Source organism: Scophthalmus maximus, chromosome 10 (genome assembly GCF_022379125.1).
Source record: "Scophthalmus maximus strain ysfricsl-2021 chromosome 10, ASM2237912v1, whole genome shotgun sequence".
Classification (NCBI taxonomy): Eukaryota; Metazoa; Chordata; class Actinopteri; order Pleuronectiformes; family Scophthalmidae; genus Scophthalmus; species Scophthalmus maximus.
The window spans coordinates 13012343-13023912 of record NC_061524.1 but is presented as its reverse complement, the minus strand read 5'-3'; the positions used below and the strand labels follow the sequence as shown (position 1 = coordinate 13023912).

Here is an 11570-nt window from a genome sequence, read left to right as displayed (position 1 = left end):
TGTTGTGTGTGTTTTAACTTGCCATTCCCTCTGAGCTACAGTCTTTTTTAAACCTTTTCACATCAAGGGAGTTTGAATGCCCTCGGGCAACTTTGCTAATTGTAAACAATTGTGTTCTTCCAATGCAGAAGTTCACTGACTGAAGGAAATGGAGACTACAGTGTAATAGTGACAAGAATTAAAATAAATCAATTTTAAGCTGGTATGGCCAAGTGGGTTACACCGCTGACTTTGGTACAAAAGGTTGGGCTTCGATTTCAGGTCATCCCACTGCGGGCCCTCAGGCAAGGCCCTTGATGCTACCTGCTTCCACGATTGTAAGTCGCTTTGGACAAAAGCGCCAGCGAAATGAATGGATGTAATATTGAACGCAGGGAAATATAGTGTATTATAAAATGCATTATTAAGCGCAGAATAAACTTACAAAATTCAAACATGGAAAGGAAAATACTGGTGGGCTTATGGGGCACTCTGGGGGGCGACACTGACACATTCACATGCGTGCTAATTGGTTATATGGTGTGGTTGGACAGAACAGGGACCCGTGCACTTAATCTTCAATGCAAGCTGATGTCCGAATCGGGGCCGACATATTGGTCAAACATACAGGAATATCATTTAAAAAGCGCCCACTGTTTTCCAGGACTGTTCGAGTCCCTAACCCTATATTCTACTACAAGCCCTCTAATTAGCACGAGACCGCTCCACCAACGCCAAACACCGGGGGGGGGGGGTGTAGCTGGTAGGTCTGGTATTATATCGAAATATTATTATGTTTAAATCTCCAAGTGGATAGAGAACGTGTTTTGTTTTTCTATCAATTTAAACCTAATGAAAAGTAAAATATAATCATGGTAAAGAATGTGAAAAACATCTGTGCGAATATTTCAGGTACTCAGGAGAGTTCACCCCCCACGACACCTGGAAGTGGTATGACCCACTCACCAGAGCTTCACGGGGGTTGCGGAACGTACAACGAGCAATGGAGAGGAGGAGACAGGCCGGTGCCCTCGCCGCGTCTGTCATGTTCTTATTCGGATAAAAGAGACAAAAGAAGAAAAAAAAGAAGCTTCAAGAAGACGAAGTCCGAAGTGTGAACTGGTTTTCGCCTCCTGTGATATGATGGTAAGTAGCGGGACGACCTCACAGCTGCCGGAGCTGAAGGAGTAGCCGGAGTCAAGTGATGCACTTGTTGCGTTCGGTTGCCATCCCATCCAAACAAACACACGCTTCTCCCTCTGCAGGGTATTCAACGCTACTGGAAATGTTTTTCTTTGTTTTGTTTTTTTTAAAGCATTATGAAATATTTCAAGTTGGTATCTCTTCCTTTCTCTCACTCATTATAAATTGAATGAACTTAGCTCACTGAGAAACTGACAGCTTATTGTGTTGCGTTCAATGGCGTAATAACGCGAGAGCTTTAATAGAGAGTTGAAATAGGAGTTTTGAAAACTTCTTCGCAGGCTGCAGATCTTGTGTGCAAACGCTCGATAAGTCAATAATCAAGTGTTTACGAAAGCACAGCACCCCGATATGAATGAGCTCATCGTTGCTCTGAGTCGACCTCTACGAATGCATGCAAACCCCCCCAACTGAAAAGCTGGCAAACCCCATTGTTTTCAAGTGGGATGAGTATAAATAGATTCCCCCTCTTGTTTGTTCAGAAAAGCCTCCTCCTCTTGTCTCCTCACTCCTTCACGGTTTCAGATGAGGTGTCCCCGGATCTTCTCGGAGCCTGCAGTGCAGATGGGGATGTTGTTGTGTGTTTCTTTTCCTCCCCCAGCAGCAGCAGCACCAGCATCATCAGCAGTGTGCTCTGAAACAGGGATTATAACAGTCTTGGATGGGGGAATTATGGCATACAGATGGCTGCTCTCATGTGATGCCAAGGTTTTTCTCCCCTGGTCAGCAACAAGAGGGATGTCTGGTCTGGAGAGACGTCAGCCAGCCAGGGCTGTGTGGGCTGATGTAGGGAACTTGTTTTGCAAGGTGGGACACGGTTAAAAACCCAGTGGCGTTCATAGATCTGATTGTATTCTGGATTTGGTGGCTGAGTGAGGTTGGTATGGTTTCAAGTTATGAGTCACTCAATGCTTGTGACTCTTTACTCGGGCTGCTTGTATGTGCAAGGTGCGTGTGGATGAAACATGACAGCACTGTTAACTACCACTGCTCTCAGGGGAATGTCAGGTCTGGGATCTATTGCCCATGGTATATTTTGTGTATTGCACTGTATTGCACTGGCAAGACAAAGACCACCCAAAGACTTAGTTTTTTCTCCTCAGAGATCTGTTTCTATTTTTTGTTTTATTGCTTCCTGCGTGAATTGCTCATGAATTGCTCACAAATGTCTGCAAACAGTTCTTCAAATATCTCATTAATGGGGGGAAAAAATCAAATAAAGTGCGTGACTATTGTGTTATAAGCACTTATAAGCAACTATTTGTTTACTGAATTACTAGGATCGTCTAAATGCAGCAGTATTGTAAAATTTTAGCATTAAAGCTTATGTTATAGTATCGGCCTATCAGAGTACGGAGCTACAACTCTCTCATAATGGACATGAATTATGTGTGAAGAAGAACTCTTAAGTGTCAGACATAGCTTTAAAAAAAAAGTTATGTCTGAATTATTGTTAGAGTGATAGAAATGCCTGAATGTGTGCACCGTGTACTACACGATGTACAGCATCGGTTTGACTCACACAAACAAGTTGGATGTTCAAGCCACTGGAATTTCAGGTTTTTTTTGTCTGTTTGTGCTGACACCTACATGTGAGCGAGGCTGTGTTTGAACATGTCCATAAATCATATTTTGTAAGTCAAATGTTTTCGGCCTCTGTGCCAAGAACACTCGCTTTTGTAGTTCCCATAGTGTTCTACGTTATAGTTGGATGTCAAAAGCCACACCGCATGAGAGACCCAAAGAGAAACAGCGGTATGTTTGCCCGAGGATCACTTGCCATGTTTTTTTTTTCTAAAGTTAAAAGTTTTTCTGAAGAGGTTGACACATGGACAGGCTGTTTCAGTTACAAATCTTTTTTTTTGATTGTTCATTGCATTCTTCTTTTTTTGGGCGGTGGGGGTGGGGGGGGTCTCATCCAGAGCGGGAATTAAGGGATTTAGCGTCGGCACGCAGCAGTAATTAACCTGATTAATTGATTCTGATTTGTCTGAGTATAGTTTAGCTGAACATGCGCATGAGTGGATCATCTGTTTTGAATTCGTCTGTCTTCCTCATTCACATTGAAATGTTATTGAATGAATCAGCTCTTCTTTTTTTAATTCCTTTGCTTATCTCACTCTGATGTCATCTTTATTTTTTGTTTTTTTTTATAGATACAATATGGACAAGCTGCCCTGGAACAGATAAAAAGTGAAGGCTAGAGACAGCGAGGGGGAAATTGAAGCAGTATCACAGTGAGAGCACCTATCGCAGACGTACAGAAGACATCATGTCCACCTCGGTAAAGCAGGAGAGAACCATTTGTGTTCTCCTCCCCAACAAAGAGCAAATGGACATCACAGTCAGGGTGAGTGTTTTAATGTCTTGTGCCGTCCTCTTGACTGTCACAAAGAGATGGGTACAGTTCTGTTTATCACAATGTGTTTTTGCATTGTTTCTTTGTGAATGCATAGTAAATATAGACTTTTTTTTTGTCTTTGTCTTTTCTCCTGCTCCAGCCAAAGTCCACGGGGCAGGATGTTTTCAATCGTGTGGCGGAGCTCCTCGGAGTCAAAGAGCTGTACTTCTTTGGCCTCACAGTGGTGAGGGGTAAGTTCCCTCCTCGTTTACCCCCCTCGGCCCTTTTGAACCTGAAAGGGCTTTTCACACTAGAGTACACACAGCAGCATTGTCGAACATCGTGATCATACAGCGGGAAGTTTTGCTGGAGCAATTCGCGGCACCGAGCACGTTGTCAATCAGTCAATTCAGATTGCAAACGAGCGCATCGTGTTTGGATGATGACAAAGATTTACAGCGGTGCCGCTCTTTTGGTGTCACCTGTTTTTGTGATGTTGTGGAAAATGTTTTTTGCGGCTATTTCACTATAACTATAATCCACTTTCTTTCTGTTTCACTGTGTCCCCGTTCTCTTTCCCCGTACAAATGCGTCGAAATGCCTCGGTAATCCCGTGTGGTTCACCACTCGAACAAGCAGCCTTTTGTTTTTTTGCGGTGTTGTTTCGGTGATCACTTAGGCCCGGATTCCTGCAATATTAACTTCATTAAGCCTGGAATGCACCCTGGCATTCCACCTCTTCACTGAGGGGAGGGATGGATTGATGGTGGGAAGAGGAGGGTGCGGGGGTGCAGGGGAGAAAAGACATATTCGTCATGACACAGGCCGCCTTACTCAACTCTCACTCAAAGGCCTCAGTGAGGGATGAGAGGTGAAAGGAGTTGGCATGAGTCAGAGTGGGACGGAGACGGGCTGAAAGGAGAGACGGATGATTTTAAAGGGGCGAGTTGTGAAAGAGCGTGGCGAGTTGAACAAAACAGATACGGTGTAGCAAATAGAAAATGCCCATGTCATGACTCATGGGCTGAGAGTGATACAGCATCCTCATTCTGGACAAAGGTTGCAAACAGCTTTAATGTTTCAATAAAACAACATTGTTGTTTGTAATGTTCTGGGGATCGCAGGATAGACAATGATAAAATATCAAGATTAGTGGCTGTGACGGGTTCATTAACTCCGGCTTTGTTGTCATTAGCTTCCCGGTAGCCTCGTTCACAAACAGAGGAACAAGGGCCTTTTTTCTTTTGCCCCAGTGACTCCCATTGTTGGGGCAAATTTCACGCTTGGCCACATTATTGTTTTGTTTGCTTGCTAACTGTCGGCTCGTTTCCTGTCTCCTCCTCCTCCGTCACAGACAATGAGCACATATTTCTAGATATGGAGGAGAAACTGACCAAGTACTTTCCCAAGGAATGGAGGCAAGATTCAGGAAAGGTAAGACGGGTGGCAAATTGTGATCGTGTAAATCTGTATAAAAGTATTTTGTTGTGACTCACTCTTCAAACTATTATACATGGCGGTTAATCAGGCGGCGCAGTTCAGTGGCCTGCATGCCACTTTTTGTTTAGCATGACAAAAAGATGCTAAAAAACACACTGGCCAACTCTGATGCATCTCCTTTGACATGCAGGCACTACAGAAGAGACCTTTGCCTCTAGTACTCTGCCTCAAAGTGCAGTACTATGTGGAGAACGGTCGACTCATTTGGTATGTCCCTCTATCTTGTTTTACATACATCTTCCTCACCACTGCAAATTATTTTTATTTTATTGCTTTTTACATTTCACCCATCTCTGCCTCATGGCTGACATATTTTTCCTTATCCCTTCTACTTTTTGTGTGTGTGTGTGTGTGTGTGTGTGTGTGTGTGTGTGTGTGTGTGTGTGTGTGTGTGTGTGTGTGTGTGTGTGTGTGTGTGTGTGTGTGTGTGTGTGTGTGTGTGTGTGTGTGTGTGTGTGTGTGTGTGTGTGTGTGTATGTGTGTGTGGTACCAGTGAACGGAAGGCACGGCATCTTTACTACTCAGATTTGCGCGAGCGCGTGCTTCGCTCTGAATGTCGTCAGCAAGAGGAGGTTTACTTCCAGCTGGCGGGTTACGCCCTGCAGGCTGACCTCGGTGACCACCCGCTGCCCAGGGAGTGCACAGAGATCACCCCTTACTTTGAACCCAAGGATTACTTTCCCCCCTGGGTAGGTGTTACCATGCGGCAGCCGAATTAAAAAACAAAACAGTTTGAATCTAATGTACAGTTTAAAATGTTAACACGTTTGTAAGAGATATGTTATATTTTGAGGTTTTGATCTCTTGTGTGTCCCCCTTGTCCCGTCCGTAGATTGTAGCTAAGCGTGGCGTGAACTACCTCGTCTGCCACGGGCCCAAAGTGCATCAGGAGCTGTGGGGCATGTCTAGCCGTGACGCCATCTTGCTCTTCCTCAGGGAGTCTTGTCGACTGGAGGACGTACCTGTCACGTTTTACAGACTGCAAAAGGTCCTTCATCATTTACCATTTCGGGTTCAATCAAAACAAGTCGGTTGCTTGATTTTTTGTTTTTGTAGTTCATTTTCACAATTGATTTATATCATTTAAAATAACAACTAATGACTATTGAGGCTGTGGGGCGATGGAATCTATAGCTGTTCTTGGCACATTTCTTCTATGACTGTTTTACTGTCTTGTCCAACACAAATACAGTTAGTTTGGTTTCATTTCAACTGTGCTGGACTAATAATATTGTTGTAGTTACATAACCCTCCATCTATTCCAGTTAACTTGTCCTCCAAATTTCAAACTCACTCGTCCACTGAGTGATATATTGAAGGGCTGGCCCATCCATTGTGTAACGCGTTAACACTTTAAATTTGTTGTTAGCAGCAGCTCTGTGTGTTTCCCAGTGAACTGTGATGGAGGCTGGACTGTGAAATAGCTTGTCTTATCTGAGCCGCTCAGATGCCTGTCTGACATCCCATCATTCATTTGTCCAGGACAAAAAGGAGGAGAGGGGAACGGCGTTGCTCGGTCTGACCCTGCGAGGAATGCAGGTTTATCAGGTGCGTGCATGTGTGAGTGCGTTATGAATGCATGGTAGGTACGTCAGCGCATACGTCCACGAGAGTGAATCTGGGTTCGCTCAAAAGATTCGTCCCTTTATATTTATAGGCCTGTAAAACCTCTGACTAGACGTGTGAGGAATGTGTGGGCAGCAGCAGTGCGGGAGGAGATAGGAGTCGTCTGCCATGCGCTCAGTTGTTTGATCTGTCCATCAGGGGCCATCTGGGGGGGATTAGGGCTCAGGGCCTGGCTGATTAAAGAGCCAACAGACCGTGAGATACCTTGAGAAGCCCTTAGCCTCTTTGCCAAGACCAGATGGATCCTGTGAACAAAAGGACCGTTGATTGTTGATCACTAATTTTGAAATACAGGGCTCTTGAAAAGATTTTGCCACATCTGGTCAAAATATCTGTTACTGTGGATAGGTACGTGAGTAGAACATGACCTGATCTCCCAAAGGCATGAAGGTAAAGATGAAACACTGTTTTCCAAAATTAATTTTGTTATATAAAATTTTAGAGGTGAGAAGGTGTAACAGATTTAAGCTCTATGATCTTTTTTTTTTTTTTTAACAAGGTCTCAGACCTTAATAAGTTCTTTGACTTGTTCACAATCATCATTAGGAAAGACCAGGTTTTACATCTTATACAGTATGTTCTGACTATTCAAACAACAGCAATCAGCAGCCATGAACTCCTTTAAGCAGCTGCCTCGCCCTCTGAACATTAGAATAATCAATGTGAGAAGCATTTTTAGTTGGATATTTACTTAAGTTCAAGTCATGTAATTAAGAACTGACGGTTAGCAGGAACAGTGGAGGTCAAGATCAAATTTCTGGTAGAGCCACTTGTAGGATTGCTAGATAAGCAAATCAGAACCCTGAAGGTCTTTGACTGCAAAGACCTTCAGGAGGATTTAGCCGACTGGAGCAGCGGTGCACTGTTCGACTGTGCAGCCACACCTGCACAAATATGACCTTCATGAAAGAGTCATCAGAAGAAAACATTCCTTAACAAGTCCTGTGGACTGATGAAGTTAAAGGGTTTCGGCCACAATGAGCAAAGGAATGTTAGGAGGGAAAAAAAGGTTACAGTAGATAACTTTGGGACCCTTTGGGAGGACGGGTCAAGCTTTCTGCAACATTTCACTGGCAGAGGGAAGAATGGATTCAATCATATACCAGCAAATTCCCAAAGCAAACATTACACTCAGTCTAACGCTGAAGATGAAAAGAGGAGGGTTTCTCCAACAAGATAATGTTCCCTGAACACACCTGAAGAGGGGCAAGCTGAAGGTTTTGTCATGGTCCTCAAGGTACTGACCTTAACATCTTAGTCAGTCTGCAGATGGACCCCAAATTATCTCACAGAACTAGAAGTCTGTTGAAAGGAAGAATGGGAGAAAATCCCCAAAACTTGACTGCAACTTGAAATTAAAAAAAAGCGAGTTTCACTTGCCAAAGGGGTTTTACTAAATACTTACCGTGTTTCAGGCCCTTTTACTTTGTTATTATGAAACAACAACAGTAAACTCTCGTCTTTAACCTTATGCCTTTTTGATTTTTTTTTTAAATGCCACTGTATATCCAGAAATCTGTTTTTCTTTTTCCAAACACACAAAATTTCACTTGAGCTATTTCTTTTAAGTGCTAGCGTGTGTGTTTTACATTTCACAGGAGGTTAACAACATGCGACAGCTGCTGTATAACTTTCCCTGGTCAAACGTGGGACGTCTCACCTTCCTGGTACGCACACTGATCATCTTCATTCTCTGTTGATATTGGGTGGCTTCCTCGTAATTATTTAATGGGCATTAGCTTTGTTACACTATGCATAATATGTTAGTTTTTTTCCATTCAGGGTAAGAAATTCGAGATCCAGCCAGATGGCTTGCCATCAGCTAGGAAGCTGGTTTACTACACCGGCTCATCGTTCCGCTCTCGCCACCTCCTCTTGCACCTGAGCAGCAGCCATCGCCTCTACCTCAGCCTCCAGCCCTCCCTCAAACACCTGCGGCAGCTGGAGGAGAGCGAAGGTAAGGGAGGGAGGAGTGGATAAAAAGACATGATGAGCATCAGTGATAATTACAGTTTGTCAGTAGCAACTGTGAGTTAGATGCATGACTTCTCACATGAAAAAAATCCAAAGGGTCCCTGTTCAGTAATCACAAATGGAGTACACCAACTAAATTACGATATGTTGTATTTCTGTTCTGCATTTAGAAAAAACCAAAACATATTAATCTTGAGTTTTCTATTCTTTTTTAAGAGAAAAAGCGTTACAGAGAATCGTACATCAGTGATGACCTGGACTTGGACCCTCCCGGCAGTGAGAGCAGCCCCGGTCTGTCTCGTCACTCAACCAGCAGCTCTGGAATCGAAGCTGACGCCCGCCAGCACAGCATCTCCACAGAGATGGCCTCCATGGAGGAAGACAGTCAGCGGCAAAGACAGCAGTGTTTCAGCTTGGCAGTCTGCCGCGGCAGCTCGTGTACCTCCGGGTTCGATGCCGGCAGTAAGACTCGAAAAAAAGATGAAGGGTGGCGAGAAGAAGGTGAGGGGATTTAAATACTGAGGCATTTGTGTGGGGAATTTTTTCCATCTTCCTGCATATTGTTTTTCTGATGAATGCAGCTGATCCCTATATTTATCTAAGCAATTTTTACTTTGCGAGTGATGGTCTACTGGGGTTGAAAATATGAGATTAGCAACATTCCTGCCTTCACCCTTACCTTCAGCAATATGTCTTACATGGTGGCAAATGAACCACAAGACTGAAATAGTGATGATTAAGATATAAATATATTACTTTATGTATATTAATTACTAACCTTAGATATGGGCCTTTGGCAAAGTATCATTTGTTCATCTGTGGGACATCAGTTTAATCTGTACAGGTGGTTGGTTGGTTCAGCATATCTACGTCTGTTTCACCCAGTGCTTCATCACACAACTTCAGATTACGTGCTATGTAAAACATATGGCACAACAAAGACAATGTGAAGTCATTTCTCCATATTATTGTGCTTCATCTGCTTTGCATCTTTGTTCTTGTAGTAGCCAAAAAACTTGGCATCTAGTACACAGTGTACAAAATTATTTTCTGTGCTGGGTATACAGTATATGGCCTTTTTATATTTTTAATGATCAGATTTTTCTAAAACTGTTTCTTTTCAGTGATCAAGACCAGCATCGGAAGTCCGAAGGAGGTTCTTGTGGACGATCCCGATGAGATGTTCCAGTTGGCTGATCTTCTTGAAGGGGTGTCAGTGGATTGTGCAGAACTCCCCTTAGACACTCCCTCATCAGGTATGAATGATCTGATTTTGATGCACAGGATAGTATGTAAATATTATTTTTCCCTGTTCTCCTCATTTGCTCTCTTCTTTACCAAAATTAAATCAATATAAAACCTTGTTCTACAGAAAACAAAATGCCTTCCCCAGACAGTGATGAATATGTTGGGAGATTACACACTGAAGATATTTTAAAACAGGTTGGTTATGTAGAGTATCTTCTTTCTTTTAATATCCTTTGGATTTCTCTTTATTATCTCACCTTCTATCTTTACCTCCACTCTCTATTCAAGATGCTGAAATCGAGGGCGCACGTTTGCGTGGATCGGCACAGCCACAGTCTAGACGACATCAGGCTCTTCCCCCCTCCGGCGCCCCTGGGGACGACATTGCCGCCTGATTCCTCCCACAGCTACACCTTTGGGTTCCCAGGTCTCTCTACAAACCCAAAGACCCCTGTTGATAGCAGTTATTTCCCCCTTTTGCACTGCCAAGCCAAACCTTCATTCTACGGCCGCAGGTCTACCAACAGCCTTTCTCTGGACATGTTAGGCGACGAACATTTCCTGGAATTCTTACTTTGAGTGTGTGAAGCGCTGATGTCCATGAATACGCCTGTTCTCTTCCTTCATTTATGGTGCAACTAGACTTATAGGTTGCCAACACATGAATGTCTGTTTTCTGTGCGGTGGTGATTAAAATGAGGGTGTGCATCAATTTGCAGAGAGACGTAACTGAAAATGACGGGAACCCTCACTCCCTTTAAAGCTGTGGATTAGACAACAGATCTAATCAAGCAACACTTCAATCAGAAACAAACCAGAGCATATTTATTAATGTTGTATATTGTGTACACACGACTTGCACTATTTTATTACATTTCATCTTCTTTGAGCAAAAGCATTTTAATCAGTTTCATTGTCTTTTGTAAAGTTTATGCTGTTCTGAAATGTCTGAAATATCTGAGTAGGTTAGGGTTGTGGGCATAAAGTTTGACAGTAACGGATGTTTTGAAATTCAGAAAATGGGACTTACATTACTTTTATCAGCCTTTTCTTTTTTTTACGGAAACACTTTCTTTTTCTTTCCTCCGTCTCCAGAAGCCATGATGCTAATGTTTGTGCTCATGTATTCCCTCGTCCTATATTTTTTTAAACCGTATTTTATATTGTACTCTATTTTTGTACAGTGTGCTCTGTCATGCATTTCCTATTAGTCTGCCACAGCAATGTAGCTGCTGATGTGGAAAATTGAACTCTTTTACAGCGGGTAACGCATTCATCCAAAGCTCCCCCCATTTGATACTCTCCTCCTGCTTTTCATAATTACAACAGAAAAGTATTATTTGTAAAGTGCTATTTCTGTAACCAGCTAGTGTGTAATGAATCTGCAGTATTTTTGCATTACGCAACCTCCCACCGAACAAAGAGCCTTTCAGTCATTTTTGTTTTGACATTATTTTCACCGTTTTGTGAATGATAATTATGCAAAAATAACCGATGTCTTTAGCCAACATGATGTCACTGGAAAAGAATGTCAGCCTTTAAATACTCAATGCCAATAATGTATGTGAATAACTGACTGTTAAACCACAACACTGAAAAATTAATTTAATCTATAGCACCCTTTTTTTATCATAGTGAAAATAAATTCTTAATACCACTAAATAAGAACTAACTTTTGTAATTGTGCGTTCTCCACCTC

The 11570-nt window shown here is 42.8% G+C and overlaps 1 protein-coding gene across 2 annotated transcripts; it reads left to right on the top strand.

Moving 5' to 3' along the window:
* Positions 1-885: 885 nt before the first annotated feature.
* Positions 886-11533, top strand: zgc:172136 (uncharacterized protein LOC566376 homolog). 2 transcript variants are annotated; one of them, XM_035605448.2, is made up of 14 exons: positions 886-1125; positions 3339-3532; positions 3684-3774; positions 4878-4957; positions 5154-5230; positions 5517-5712; positions 5856-6011; positions 6506-6571; positions 8248-8316; positions 8432-8606; positions 8840-9124; positions 9748-9879; positions 9996-10066; positions 10160-11533. In XM_035605448.2, the coding sequence occupies exons 2-14, from the start codon at positions 3455-3457 to the stop codon at positions 10448-10450; spliced, it is 1767 nt and encodes a 588-aa protein (XP_035461341.1). In that variant the 5' UTR covers positions 886-1125; positions 3339-3454; the 3' UTR covers positions 10451-11533. The 2 variants fall into 2 exon arrangements, with proteins under 2 accessions (XP_035461341.1, XP_035461343.1); XM_035605450.2 differs by lacking the exon at positions 886-1125 and adding an exon at positions 1806-1989.
* The last annotated feature ends 37 nt before the right edge of the window (positions 11534-11570 follow it).